This window comes from Pteropus medius, unplaced genomic scaffold (genome assembly GCF_902729225.1).
Source record: "Pteropus medius unplaced genomic scaffold, Ma_sr-lr_union100, whole genome shotgun sequence".
NCBI lineage: Eukaryota > Metazoa > Chordata > Mammalia > Chiroptera > Pteropodidae > Pteropus > Pteropus medius.
In genome coordinates this window covers 13,206,855-13,219,326 of record NW_024349800.1, presented here as the reverse complement: position 1 = coordinate 13,219,326, position 12,472 = coordinate 13,206,855, and the positions used below count along the sequence as shown (strand labels likewise).

General features: G+C 32.6%; 1 protein-coding gene across 7 annotated transcripts in view; it reads right to left on the bottom strand.

The window, feature by feature from the left end:
• Positions 1 to 12,472, bottom strand: part of PIBF1 (progesterone immunomodulatory binding factor 1) — a 149,634-nt gene that overhangs the window by 61,906 nt on the left and 75,256 nt on the right. For all 7 annotated transcript variants that reach the window (XR_005658172.1, XR_005658171.1, XM_039886833.1 and 4 more), the window contains exons 11-13: positions 7,964 to 8,129; positions 6,156 to 6,306; positions 1,464 to 1,554 (exon numbers count right to left, since the gene is read on the bottom strand). Coding sequence is in view for 5 of the 7 variants with exons in the window: in XM_039886833.1 (XP_039742767.1) it covers positions 1,464 to 1,554; positions 6,156 to 6,306; positions 7,964 to 8,129 (408 nt within the window). In the remaining 2 variants the exon portion in view is untranslated. The remainder of the gene's footprint in view (positions 1 to 1,463; positions 1,555 to 6,155; positions 6,307 to 7,963; positions 8,130 to 12,472) is intronic.

The following is a 12,472-nucleotide window of genomic DNA, read 5'->3' as shown; positions in this document are numbered from 1 at the left end:
TTTACCACTGATAAAGAAGTCTCTTGTCCACTAAACTATGTTTCTATCCCTCCACAGGCAACATAATGTCTAAAAGCAAAGATATGTTAAAAATTACAAAATATCCTAGGTCACCTTTGGAAGGAATTGAGGAAGAATGGGAATGGGATTTTAACCCATTTTAACCAATTTTTCAAATAATACATAATTTAGAAATACTTGTAGCTTTATCAGACAGAATGAACTTTTCCAGCTAAAAATTGATACTTGCTAGTAATCCATCCTTGATCTAAAATTTTCCAGATATCTAGTTTAACCAGCAAGAGACACAAATTCTAAACATCCTTTTACTTCTCATAAAATGGTCTATATTTTACATCACTTTAGATAGCCATAAAGACATTTTATTCTCTGAGCCATCACTTCAAAGTTTCTACAAAAGTATGTTAAAATGGGTTGCTTTTCTTACTTAGTGTGTAATGTCTCTTAATGTTTAAATCAATTCATATAAATATAAAAGATAAACAAGCAGCTTTGAGTTCTCAGATACTCAGATGAAGAGACTTTCTACTAGTTACCTACTAGGTAGAGACAGTGCAGAATAAACAAGATGTAGTTGCTGACCTTGGGGAACTTTCCATCTAGCTGAAGAATTAATATGAGAAATGAGAGTTAATGACCTAAGAGAAATGCTCTTTTGTGTGGTAATGAAGAAAACAGATGTTTACAGGCGGAGATATACACTATTCCTATTTTGCATAAAGAGGCAAATAAGGCTTGAGAGGTGGGGCCACATGGAAGAGCTTAGAAGTCTGATAGAAACATTTAGACTTGAAATGATAGCGAATGGGGCAGTGAGATATTTTTGCAAAGCAGGATGAATTTAGGTGAGCTAAAGGACTAAGGTCAACTAGAAAACTGATTAATATAGGTACAATTTTCTCTCAGTGCACTTTAAGCAGTATCTCATGAGATAACTAGATGCAAGGTCTCTGAAAATTTTTCTTAGTCTTCCCAAAGTCTTTTATACATTCAGTCACAATATCTGTGCTATCTCTGTCTCTCGATCTCTCTCTTTTGCTCTCTCAAGTATATGTCAAGAAATTTAAGCAGGTGAATAAAAAACATGAGGAAAAAGGAAGCATAATTAATCAGTCTTAATCTAAAATTATTGGCACAAAAACATTTCTTACTCACTTGAAATTAATGTGAAAATAAAATTAAAAGGGTGTCATCACTGAATCTAATTACGGGAAAACTAATATACGCTTCTATTCAACCAACCATTAAATTCACTTAAAAATACATGAAATGCATGATTATTACTTACTGTGTTTTATTTTGTGAGCGATTTAATATTTATGCATACTAAGAATAAAGTAATTTTACTTTGTCACACAATTCAGCACACTATCAAAAAAGCATAAGGTAATAATCACATTTAGCTCGAATAGGTAAGTAAAACAAATATACAATGATTTTACCTTTGTTTTAGTCGTCTTTTGGCTGTTGTGGGAACATTAGCACCATAGCCATAGGAAAAAAGAACCCTTTCAGCCTCAACTTCATTTTCAACTGGAAAATATTAAAGTGTATGATGTGAAGTAACTTTTTCCCTTAAGCATGGCAGACGTGAAAATAAAAGAAGTCATAATAATGAATTAGGGAGCATAACAGGTGCATAATAGGGCTAATGTGTAATCTCGAACAGGTCATTTGTAAGTAGAAGCATATTTCTTAAAAGTTTATGCTTGCTTGGATTTGTTCCTTCGTTCTATCTATCTATCTATCTATCTATCTATCTATCTATCTATCTATCTATCTATCATCTCCTCTTTAATCTACCCCATCCCCCTTCCACCCCTGACCTATATGGATGTGCCGTTTCCCCTTAAGAACTGGATCTCTGAAGGTGGGGCGTCTCCTCCCACATGGGGTGGGGTATGGTCTGTGGCTCCACCTGGGGTGCGAACCCAGGACCTTCTATGTGTAAAGCAGACGTGCTAATCACTACACTATGGAGCCACCCCCTTGTTCCATTTATTTTTAAAAGGTGTTTAAGGGACTGCATCATATGATGTGTTAAGTTTTCTTATTATAAAACATAATATAGATATTGTGTTATTCTAAATGATTCAAAGTCTTTTTGCAAGAAATGTATGTTATGTAATTCTAAAAAAAAAAACTAATGATAACATTAACTTCATTATTTCTCTTCCTAAGAAATGGCTATTTTTAATTAGGAAAGACGTTCATGATTTTATCAAAAGAACTTTATCTTAACTTGTAATAATAAAACTAAGCATTTAAGTAGGCTTCTCTGTGAAGAAAATGTGCAGTACTAGGAATACATTGATAGCTTCTTTTTTTTTAATTACAGGAAAATTCAGCAAAACCATTTCTTCTAAATTCTGCTATTGTTACACCACTTCTCAAAAGGATTTTTAACTAACAGGTTAATATTTTATAGGTAAAAAGTTTAAATGCAATGACAATTTTACTATAAGCTGGGATTTAATATTTTATCAAAGGCCATAAAATTAAAGGTTTACTAACTCAAAGCAGTCAATGATATATAACAATTTTATGATATTATTCATCAACATTATTTTAATGTCAAAAAAAGAAACTTATCTTTAGAAGTGTTTCGGATTTAAAACAAAGCCACATATTTTACATTAGTAAGTGAAGCTGACTATTTGCAGGCCACTCACTGTCATATGCACTTATTTATTGACTGATCCTTTGTAGTACAGTAAAAATTTTAGGAATATTCATTAGTGTTTTCCTTCAATTTGCCCCTATTTTTCACAGTGAATCAATATTAGTTTTCAGAGGCAGAATTTTAGTTGTGAGGGACATGTGAAAGGAAGAGGTGATACATGCCTTTGGCAATAGTGTTATCAGGTATCATGGCTTCAGATCCAAGTTGAGTTTACCTATTCATATCTATCAGAACTGGAGCTAACAGTTAGATACCTGACTCTTGTGTCTTAAATGGTTCTAAATTTAGAAGCGAGAGGGGTAAATTTAGATAATATCTTAGAAAACCCATCAGTTAGGTATTAATGGACATCTTAAGTTTAATACTTATTGGATTAATAACTCATGTATTAACTATTCTTGTGGTGACTGAATCACAGAAACAATGTACTATACAATATGGTAAATGGTATTAAAAATATATGACTTAGAAGGACAGAGCACAGAGCAACTATACCCAAGTGCCACTATTTTTTCCATGCTAGAAACATTAGGAAGATGTGGGGAGAGTGACATTCACAGAGAAGGTGCAGGAGTGAATTGTATATGGAAAGACAGAGAGCTGTGAAGTTTTAGTTACTGTATTGTGAATGGGACTTGTCTGTTAAGCTTAGGAGTTTGTATTTTATTCTGTGTAGTCAACAAGAAATTAATACAGGAAGGTGACATGACCAATAGATTTTTGTTATTGATGCTGATATTGTACAAAAAAATTCCAATAATGAGGAAAAGCATAGCCTATATTGGTAGCACAGAGAACTCTTGACGAGTTATAGTAATAACCAGTTGAGACATGGTCCATAATCAAAATGGAGGATGGAGAAAAGAACTTGGATTCTAGACAGCTGAACACGTGTGGAGGTGAGATGAGGAACTAGATAGAATAAGGAAGGAATCAATTCTGACAAAAGCTGGCTGGGTAATCAGACAGACTTTAACCTTATTAACAGATTAAGAATATAAGAAAATCAGTAAGTTTCAGGGAGAAGAAAAAATGTAAATAATGTTAGATGGTCAATCACTGCAGGAGCTCCATATAGACCTGTGGGATCTCTAGTCTATGGATAGTAAGTGAAATCTAGGAAGGGATAAGATTATCTAGAAAGTAGATAAGTAAGAACTGAAGAGAAAAAAGCATGGGAACCACTAGAGTTAGACAGAAGAAGAAGAGATAACAAAAGCGATGAAGAAACAATCAAAAGCAGATGATTAAAGGAGCAAGAGAAGAGTTTTGAGAAACCTGACAAATGCCTAGCAAAGATTGCAAGCAGGGTGAAGATGGACAGAAGGTCCCTGAATTTGACAACTGGAAATCTGATTTTCATTTTATATTTGAATTTGTTTAGCTTTTAGTCAATACTTGTACTTTTAACAGCTTGATGAGATGTTTAAAAACTAAACTCCTCAAATATCCAAATAACACACTTATTTGATTAAAAAAAAGCAATTGGGTGTAAACAGGATACTGTAATTTGCCATGGTTACGTCTTAAAAAATGAAGTCTAATCATTTTTATGTCAGCTGAAATTAGCTGAATTAGATGGTAATCCCTTGAATATCATAAACATTATAGTACTAAAAGAATGTTCTGTGCTTACATCTTTGAAATTTCCGTTAATCAGTAAGTATTCATTAAACAAGATATTCTAATTTCCAATGTGAATAGATAGAGAAAAATCTAGGTTCTTGATCTTCCAAGTACAAGTAAATATATTTTATTTGAAGATAGTTTTAAAATGGCTTATATAATATCACAGCAAAAAATTAATTTCTGTATTTTTTCTACAGATTTGATTAAGAAAATATTTACACGTATAGAAAAGTTGAAAAACCTGTACATACATCCATAGGCTCTATATCCGGATTCTAAATTAAACACTGTACTATATTTATTTATCATACCTCTTTCCATCCTCATATTCACCCATAAATATATCTTTTATTGGATGCCTTTCAACTCTCAATAGTTCAATATGAAAATCATCAATGATAGTTCAATATTTATTTAATTCTTTTTAAAAAAATAAAATTTATGTACAGTGAAAGGTACTTATCAGTGTTAAGTGATTGTTTTGCAATTTAAAAATACAGTCTTATTCTTCCTTTCTGATCTTTATACTTTTTTGTCCCTTTCATTTTTTTTTACTGGCTAGGGATTCAAATATAATGTGTAATATAAATTATGAAAATATAAACCCCTGCCTTGTTCTCTCCCTCAAAGGGAAAGTATTTAATATTTCATCATTAGGTATGATATTAGTTATCAATTTTGGGGGCAGATATCCTTTATCAGATAGAGGAAGTTCCCTTCTATTCCTAATCTGTTTTGACAGAAGGACATATGCAAAGTTGCAGAACTACGGAAGAGTATTGGCCTTTGAAAATAATATATGCAATGATAAGGCATGAGAAGTAGAAAGATAAATGAGTCTAATCATAAAAAAGTCATGCTAAAGGATCTGACTTTCAATTGTCTTAAGATGATAGGCATTTAAGCAGGTTTATGGTATGATCAAACCTGTATTTTATAAAGATTATTACTCTGACTCCAGTGAAGAAACTGAAGATAAATTTGGAAACTATTGCAATTACCACTGACCACACTGATAGGAATGAAATAAAAGTTTTTCTTAAATTTGCCTATAAATATAACATAATCTTTAAAAGAAGATGTGCCCCAAAAAGATTCAAATTTTACTTTAACTTCAACTGAAGTTTAAACCCACTTTTAAAAGAATACACTGTTATTTCTGACTTTTGAACAAAAATAAAGTACTGGAGCAAACATCACAATCAATAGTGAAATATTAATTTAAAATATTCCCTTAGGATCAGGGACAACACAGGAACATAGCATAATAGGAAGAGGGAAAAAAGAAGAGGTAGAAATTAAACAAAGATTATAACAGTAGATCAAAGAATTTCTATCTGTTCTTCAAGACTCATATAAAATGTCATCTCCCCTCTTAGGTATTCTTCACTTCCAAGGTTGAATTAACTCAGATCTCATGTGTACTTTTACTAAGAACTGCCTACCTCTTGCTAATAGCACTTAGCTTACTATTTTAATTATCTGTTAATATATTTGCCTCTCCCAGTAGACCAAACTAGGAACCTCTATAAGCAAGCATTATTGCATGAACTACATTTCCCTAGAGTCTGGCATATGTAGATAATAATTGCTGAATGAGTGAACTAGATAAATGAAAAGATAAAATCTACCAAAGTTAAACTGATTTTTTTTTATCCCAACTGTTGGAATTAGGACTAATTTTTAAAATATAAAAAAATCTTTTTAAAAAAAGTCACAAATTATATTTGAAAGAAATGTACCAAAGCAGTTTTAGAAACAATACCAAGTTCTTTATGCTGCCAGAAATAAAAAGCTGTATTTGGGGAGGTGGGAGGCTTACTTTCTGCAGTTTGCATTATTATTTCATCAAGCTCTTTTTCCAATTTCTCATAAATGTCCAACCTTGCCTGATGCTCAGAGTTCTGTGCTTGAAGTTCAGTAATGCGTTTTTCAGAAGAGGCTTGGAGACTATAAAATTCTTTAGTTAAAACCTAATAGTGAAAGAAAAGAATTTCAAAGAATTTCAATTAAATAAGGTAACAGTTAAGACAAAAATGTGATCCAAAAATATTTTTAGTTTTTTTTTTAATGATTTAGATTTGAAGAGAAAGCTCAGTTGAGATGACTGAGGAAATAAAATATGTTTATGTCTAAGGAAAACAAATTAGTTGTTTTTAGTTGAAAATTACAAAGCACTTTATTATATACATTGAATAAAAAATAAAGTTAAGGTGTTTCTCTATATAAGACATTTACACAAAGGAACACATTAATTACTAGTCGCCTGCATCCACAGACCAAGTGGTAGGCCTATGGGAGAGTGGTTTTCATACTGCAAGTTATAACCTTTACGAGCTCATGAAATCAATGTGGATTGCAACGAGCTAAAAATAACAAAACAGAATGGTTTAGAAAACATTAGCACTGTATGTTGTATTGTTTAGTGAAATGTTTGTTTCAGAAATTAGAGAGAAAGTGCTTCTCTATTTTCCTATATATAATACCCCCTACCACTCTGACCCAAGACACATCCTTAAGCATAGCCCTCCAATGTGAAAAGGAAAGGTATTTTGCTAGGAATTATGAAATTTAAACCATGGAAAACAGAACTTGCAAAAGACTCAGCTCGTGGATTACTGTCTAGTGGAAGAAGTATGGGAGAGTATGCTGCAGTAGATTACGACTGAGGCAGTTTCCCCAAAGGTACCTGAATTAGTTTTAAATGCTAACACTGGTCTGTTTGAGAAGTGAACATCATCTACAATCTCTACTTATGTTTCTTTAAATATGTATGTATTTAATATTATTTGTATGTTTTTCCCTAAGGCTTCATTTTTTGTGAGACTCTTTATCTTTTAAATCTAATTTACTTATCAAAGTGCTTTTCAGAAATGTAATCTCTGAGATACGTAATGAATACTTACATGTCAGCTGTTAATCATGCTAATGAGATTATCTAATCTTTCATTCACTGTTTTTAATGTTTATTTCCCCAAAAGCTAAAATCTTCAAGAACGTAATTGCATGTAATCATACAGTGCATGAATACAGCAAAATATATGACTTATACTAATTGAAGATCTTTTAATTAACTACTATTGCACATTTAAGTTATTTCCAATTTTTATTATAATAATGCTGATATACACCATTAATATAAACCTTTAGAAGCATCTCTTATTATTTTTTTAAGAAAAATTCCTTTAACTAAAATTACCGGAACAACTTTTCAAGGACATTAACACAGATTACTACATTGCTCTCCAGAAGGGACATTCTGTTTTTTAAATGCATGAGATTTGCCATTTAAGGATACTCTTGTCGGCACTTTAAAAACAACAGACTTATATAAAGTTTTAAAAAGTTTAAATTTACATTTCTTTAATTGTTAGGGAGAATACATATTTTCATTTATTTTATTTCTTAGCAATTTGCATTTCTTTTCTTGGAAATAGTACATTCCTTCTTTCCACCTATTTATCTAGAAGAGGAAGGTATGTCTTCTTGATAAGAAGTCTTTTAAAACTAAGGACACATGCCCTTTCTCATAGGTAACACAAATATTTATAAAGCTCAGTATGATACAGACCTTGTGCTTATGGAGCTCACATGCTATGCTAATTTTAAAAGAAAAGTTTGTTCATGTACCTCCAATTTTTTCTGGTATTTTTCACATTCCAACTGACACTGTGTGAGATTTCTTGCAGTTTCCTCTTGTATAAGTTGAACACGCTCACTTTCAAAAGATTTTAATTTACTTTGATGGAGAAATTCTGATATTTTGCTTTCTGTACTAAGTTGTAGTTCTCTGTACCTAAAAGAAACAGAATGGTTATGTGACTAAAGAAATCTCGATGATTTATATAAACATAAACATTATTTCTATTTTTCCACACCCCCATTTTATTGTGAAGTTAATAACTTACATTTATTCAGCAAAGGGTTTGTAAATAATTTTGATAGGTATATATATGGAAATATGCTAAGTCTGGAGAACAAAACATACCAGTGAAACTTCCTCTATTTGTACATAATGTACAAATTATAAAGATAAATACATAACTACAAGTAGTCTATTACAACACAGATAAGGAACATTGTCTTTATTCTATAGGTATAACTAGTAATAAAAACATTTCCATTGAACACATAAATCATCACACATTATAAATTTAAAAATGCTTCAGGTTGACTCTGTTCTAACAGAAAGCAAATCACAGAGATATTATACCTTTTCAGGGAGCTATTATGAACCTCATATAGTGCTAGACATGTTAGTAAAATTCATTTTTTCAAATATTTATTGTGCTAGTCAACGTGCTAGGTAATTATATATACAATGTAGACAAAATATGCTTTTTTCCCCTAAAGAACTCAGTTTTCTGGGGGAAGACAGGCAAATAAATGTGAAGTTTATCAACAGAGTATGGTTAAGTCCTATACTAGGATAATAAAGGAAGAGACCTAAATTGGTTGGAGAGGGGGAGAGGAAAGGAAGGAGGGAAGGCGAGGGTATATGTGTGCGCGCAGGCACGCACAAAGCAGGAGCGGGTATGGGGTGGGAAGTAGTCTAGGAAGAAGCAGCAAGAATATGTGGGGCAGGGAAATAGCACAGTGTGCCTTATTCATGACATATGTCATTAGATCTCTACAACAACCCTATTAAGTATTTTGCAGATGAGGAACCTGAGGTTCAAAGATATCAAATAATTTCTTTAAAAGTATATTTTACGTTGGGTCTCAAATCCAGCTATATTTGACTTTACAGCAATGATCTTTCCACTATTACATGATATTCTTAACTGGCACATCTGGTCAGATAAACTTTCAAATGTTTTTTAAAGGTCGTTTCACTCTTATGAGTGACGATAACAATATCATTCAAAGTATACTCAGAGAAGACAGGCATTAGATATTTGCTATAGGTTACTTCACTCTTGGCACTCTTATTTTTGGTAAAAGCGACTCACATTCAGATTGGTGGAAGTTCCATTGAATTCATATTGGTATAGATAATATATAGCAAGGCTTTAAGGTGAATGTTAGCTTGTGTTTTTAACTTTTTGGAAAGTACTAGGATTAATCATATTCATACACACACACACACACACACACACACACACACACACACACACACACGCATATCTTCTTACAATTTTAGTTAAAAAAAAAAATACCTTTTTTATATGGACAAGCCAACATTGATGTTTGTTATTGAGACAATGCACATACCATAAAGTTCACCCTTTTAAAGTGTACATTTACTTTTTACTGCACAATCCATTTTTTTTATTATGTTCACAAAGTTATGCACTACCACTAAGTACAAAACATTTCTATCACCCCAAAAAGAAAGCCCATGACCATCTAGCAGCTACTCCTCATTCCTCTCTCCCTGCTGGTCCTCGCAACCACGAACCTACTTTCTGTCTCTATGGATTTGCTCACTCTGGATATTTCATATAAATGCAATCACAGAATATGTGCTTTTGATATTTTCAAGGTTCATCCATGTTGTAGCAAGAATCAGTAGTTCATCACTTTTTATGGCTGAATAATTCCATTGTATGGATATATCACATTTGTTTATCCATTTATCAGTTGACAGACATGTGGGCTGTTCCCATTTTTTGGCTACTATGAAGAATGCTATTAAGAACATTTGTGTAGAAGTTTTTGCATAAACATGTTTTCATTTCTCTTTGTTAAATATCTAGAAAAAGAACTGCTAGCTCATATGGTCACACTCTTTTTGAGGGAACTGACAAGCTGCTATCCAATGTGGTGTTATTATTTTGCATTCCCACCAGCAATTATGAGGGTGACCATTTCTCCACACCCTTATCAAAACTTATCATTGTCTCTTTTGATTGCAGCCATCCTCATGGGTGTGAAGAAGTAAAAACTTATTTTACTCTTAACTGACATGAAAATGTCCCTGTACTCCCTGGGATAAGTTGCTTTATAATATAAATGTATAAAATGTGTGAAATCAATACTTATTTTATATATTAAAATAGGATATATAACACACAAGGACACACAAGACTGCATTACGAAAATAAGTTCTGGATAAGTTATTTAGAATGTGATATTGATCTTTAAAATAATTTGTTTTGAAAAGATTAAACTGCCTTCCTATGGATTCAGGACATTGTGGGTAATTCTGAGATCAATGCAAACTCCAAATAAGAAATTAAAGACTTAGCTTTTAGATTCTACCTGTTCTTCTCATTCATTAAACGGCACTTAAAAGTTACTCTTAGCACTATTATTCTTTCCTTGTATTACTGGAAAGTTAACAATGGTTATCGCCTAGAAATTTGAGAATGCTAAGTTTCATAAAGTGACAAACCAAAAGTTAATTCTGTAGAACAAATGAAATTTGAGAATACTGTTTAATAAATTGACCAAACAAATGATAATTCTATAAACTACGTAATTCTAAAAGACTAATCTATTCCCATGTTTATACAATGAAAGAATCTGCTTCAAATCATTATGCCTTTGTAATAATAATTATCATTTTAATTTGTTAAATTGAACTGTGAAAATGCTGAAGAAACATTAGAGCTGCAAAAGCAGTTCCATAAGCAAGGAAGAGATGATAGAGCTTAGTCTGATAACTTCAGGTAACTCCCTCTTGCATGATTTGCTAATATAACCTGTCACAGTTTACTAAGTTGACTCATCTCATCTTAGCCTCTTAATGTGAACATCTTATTTGAACTAAGTCAATGTTATTTACATGTTAACCACTTTATGTTTAACATTCTAATTCAGCCAGTAAGAGGTCAGATTTCCTATAAAGTTAACGTATAATCAGAATATTCAACTATCCTCATAGCCATCTCATCCCAGGCTCCAATTTGGCTGGATAAGTCTTTATGCTACATTTTTAATTAAAAAAAAGTTTTTTATAAGATTCATCCACATATCACATACTACTGTAAGAAGAGTAATATAAAGTCCTAGAATAAAATGCTTGCTCTGAAGGAATTGTCACAGAAACGGATTTTTGGGCTGGACATATAAAGGAGAGGACATGTTAAAAAGGTGGAAATCAGCTATTAGCTAGGAAGCTGAGCTATAAGATGCTAACCCATAACAAATGCTCTCAGGCTATGGTGAATTAAACTCTAGGTACATGACATGTTCTATAATACTGAGAAATAACCACAGGAGAGACATCAGCATGGCACTGGATTCTCAGAAATGAGAGAACTAATTTGAACGAAAGCACTAGATAGAACTTTAAATAACAAGTTTTCATAACAGTATCTACCTTAGCAGTCTTTACATAAAAACTACGGTGAAAGTTTTGCTCATTACACTCTGATGTATTAAGCCAAGCAATGTATATGATTTGTTCCCAGCCTTTAGCAACAGGTTATCACTAAGGTGAAAGACCACATAGTTATTAGCCTTTTATTTAATCTTACTTTCTTCTTCCAATGAGAAACAGCTGATCTTTTAATTTTGTCCACAAAATGTTCATGGCTTACCCAATATTAAAACTGGATATTTATTTTGAACTCAGTTGTCTAATCTCACTTGGTAGACAGGCAGTCTAAGGCAAAATACTCAAAAAATATTGTATTCAGTGGTAAAGTTCCTGTAATTTCCAGCACCACTTTTCAAGCTGGTCCGTTTGGAAGTAAGGAAGTGCAGCAGTTGAGGAAAGGCATTAGTGTGTGTGCAGGAGGACAGCTGTGTGTAGATAAAAGGGTACAGGAAGTAAAACCTACACAAGGAAGACTGGCAAAAGAAGCTAAGGAAACTATTACAACTTCCAGTGACTGATAAGGGTTCAGGAAAGGGTGTCTTCAGTAGTCGGGCATTAGGCAGATTAGCTGGGCAGAAAGCACTGAAAGGTACTTTGGGTCAATACAGAGAAAATACTGTGGTTTAGAAGAATACACGAGAGCAGGTAGTCATGGCTGGACCTCTAAATCCTTTGTGTGAGGAGGGTAATTTACTTATAAATTCTACAAGCGAATGGGGCAGAGACTGATGATAAAACTTTCTATATGTAAAAAGAGTTCTTTGAAACAGAGATGGGCCTCAATCTCCAGATGGGAAGCCTTGGGTAGATGGTAGATTTCGCTGTGGGAAAAGGGAATTGACGAAGGCAGAAGTTGGCATCTCTAATCAACT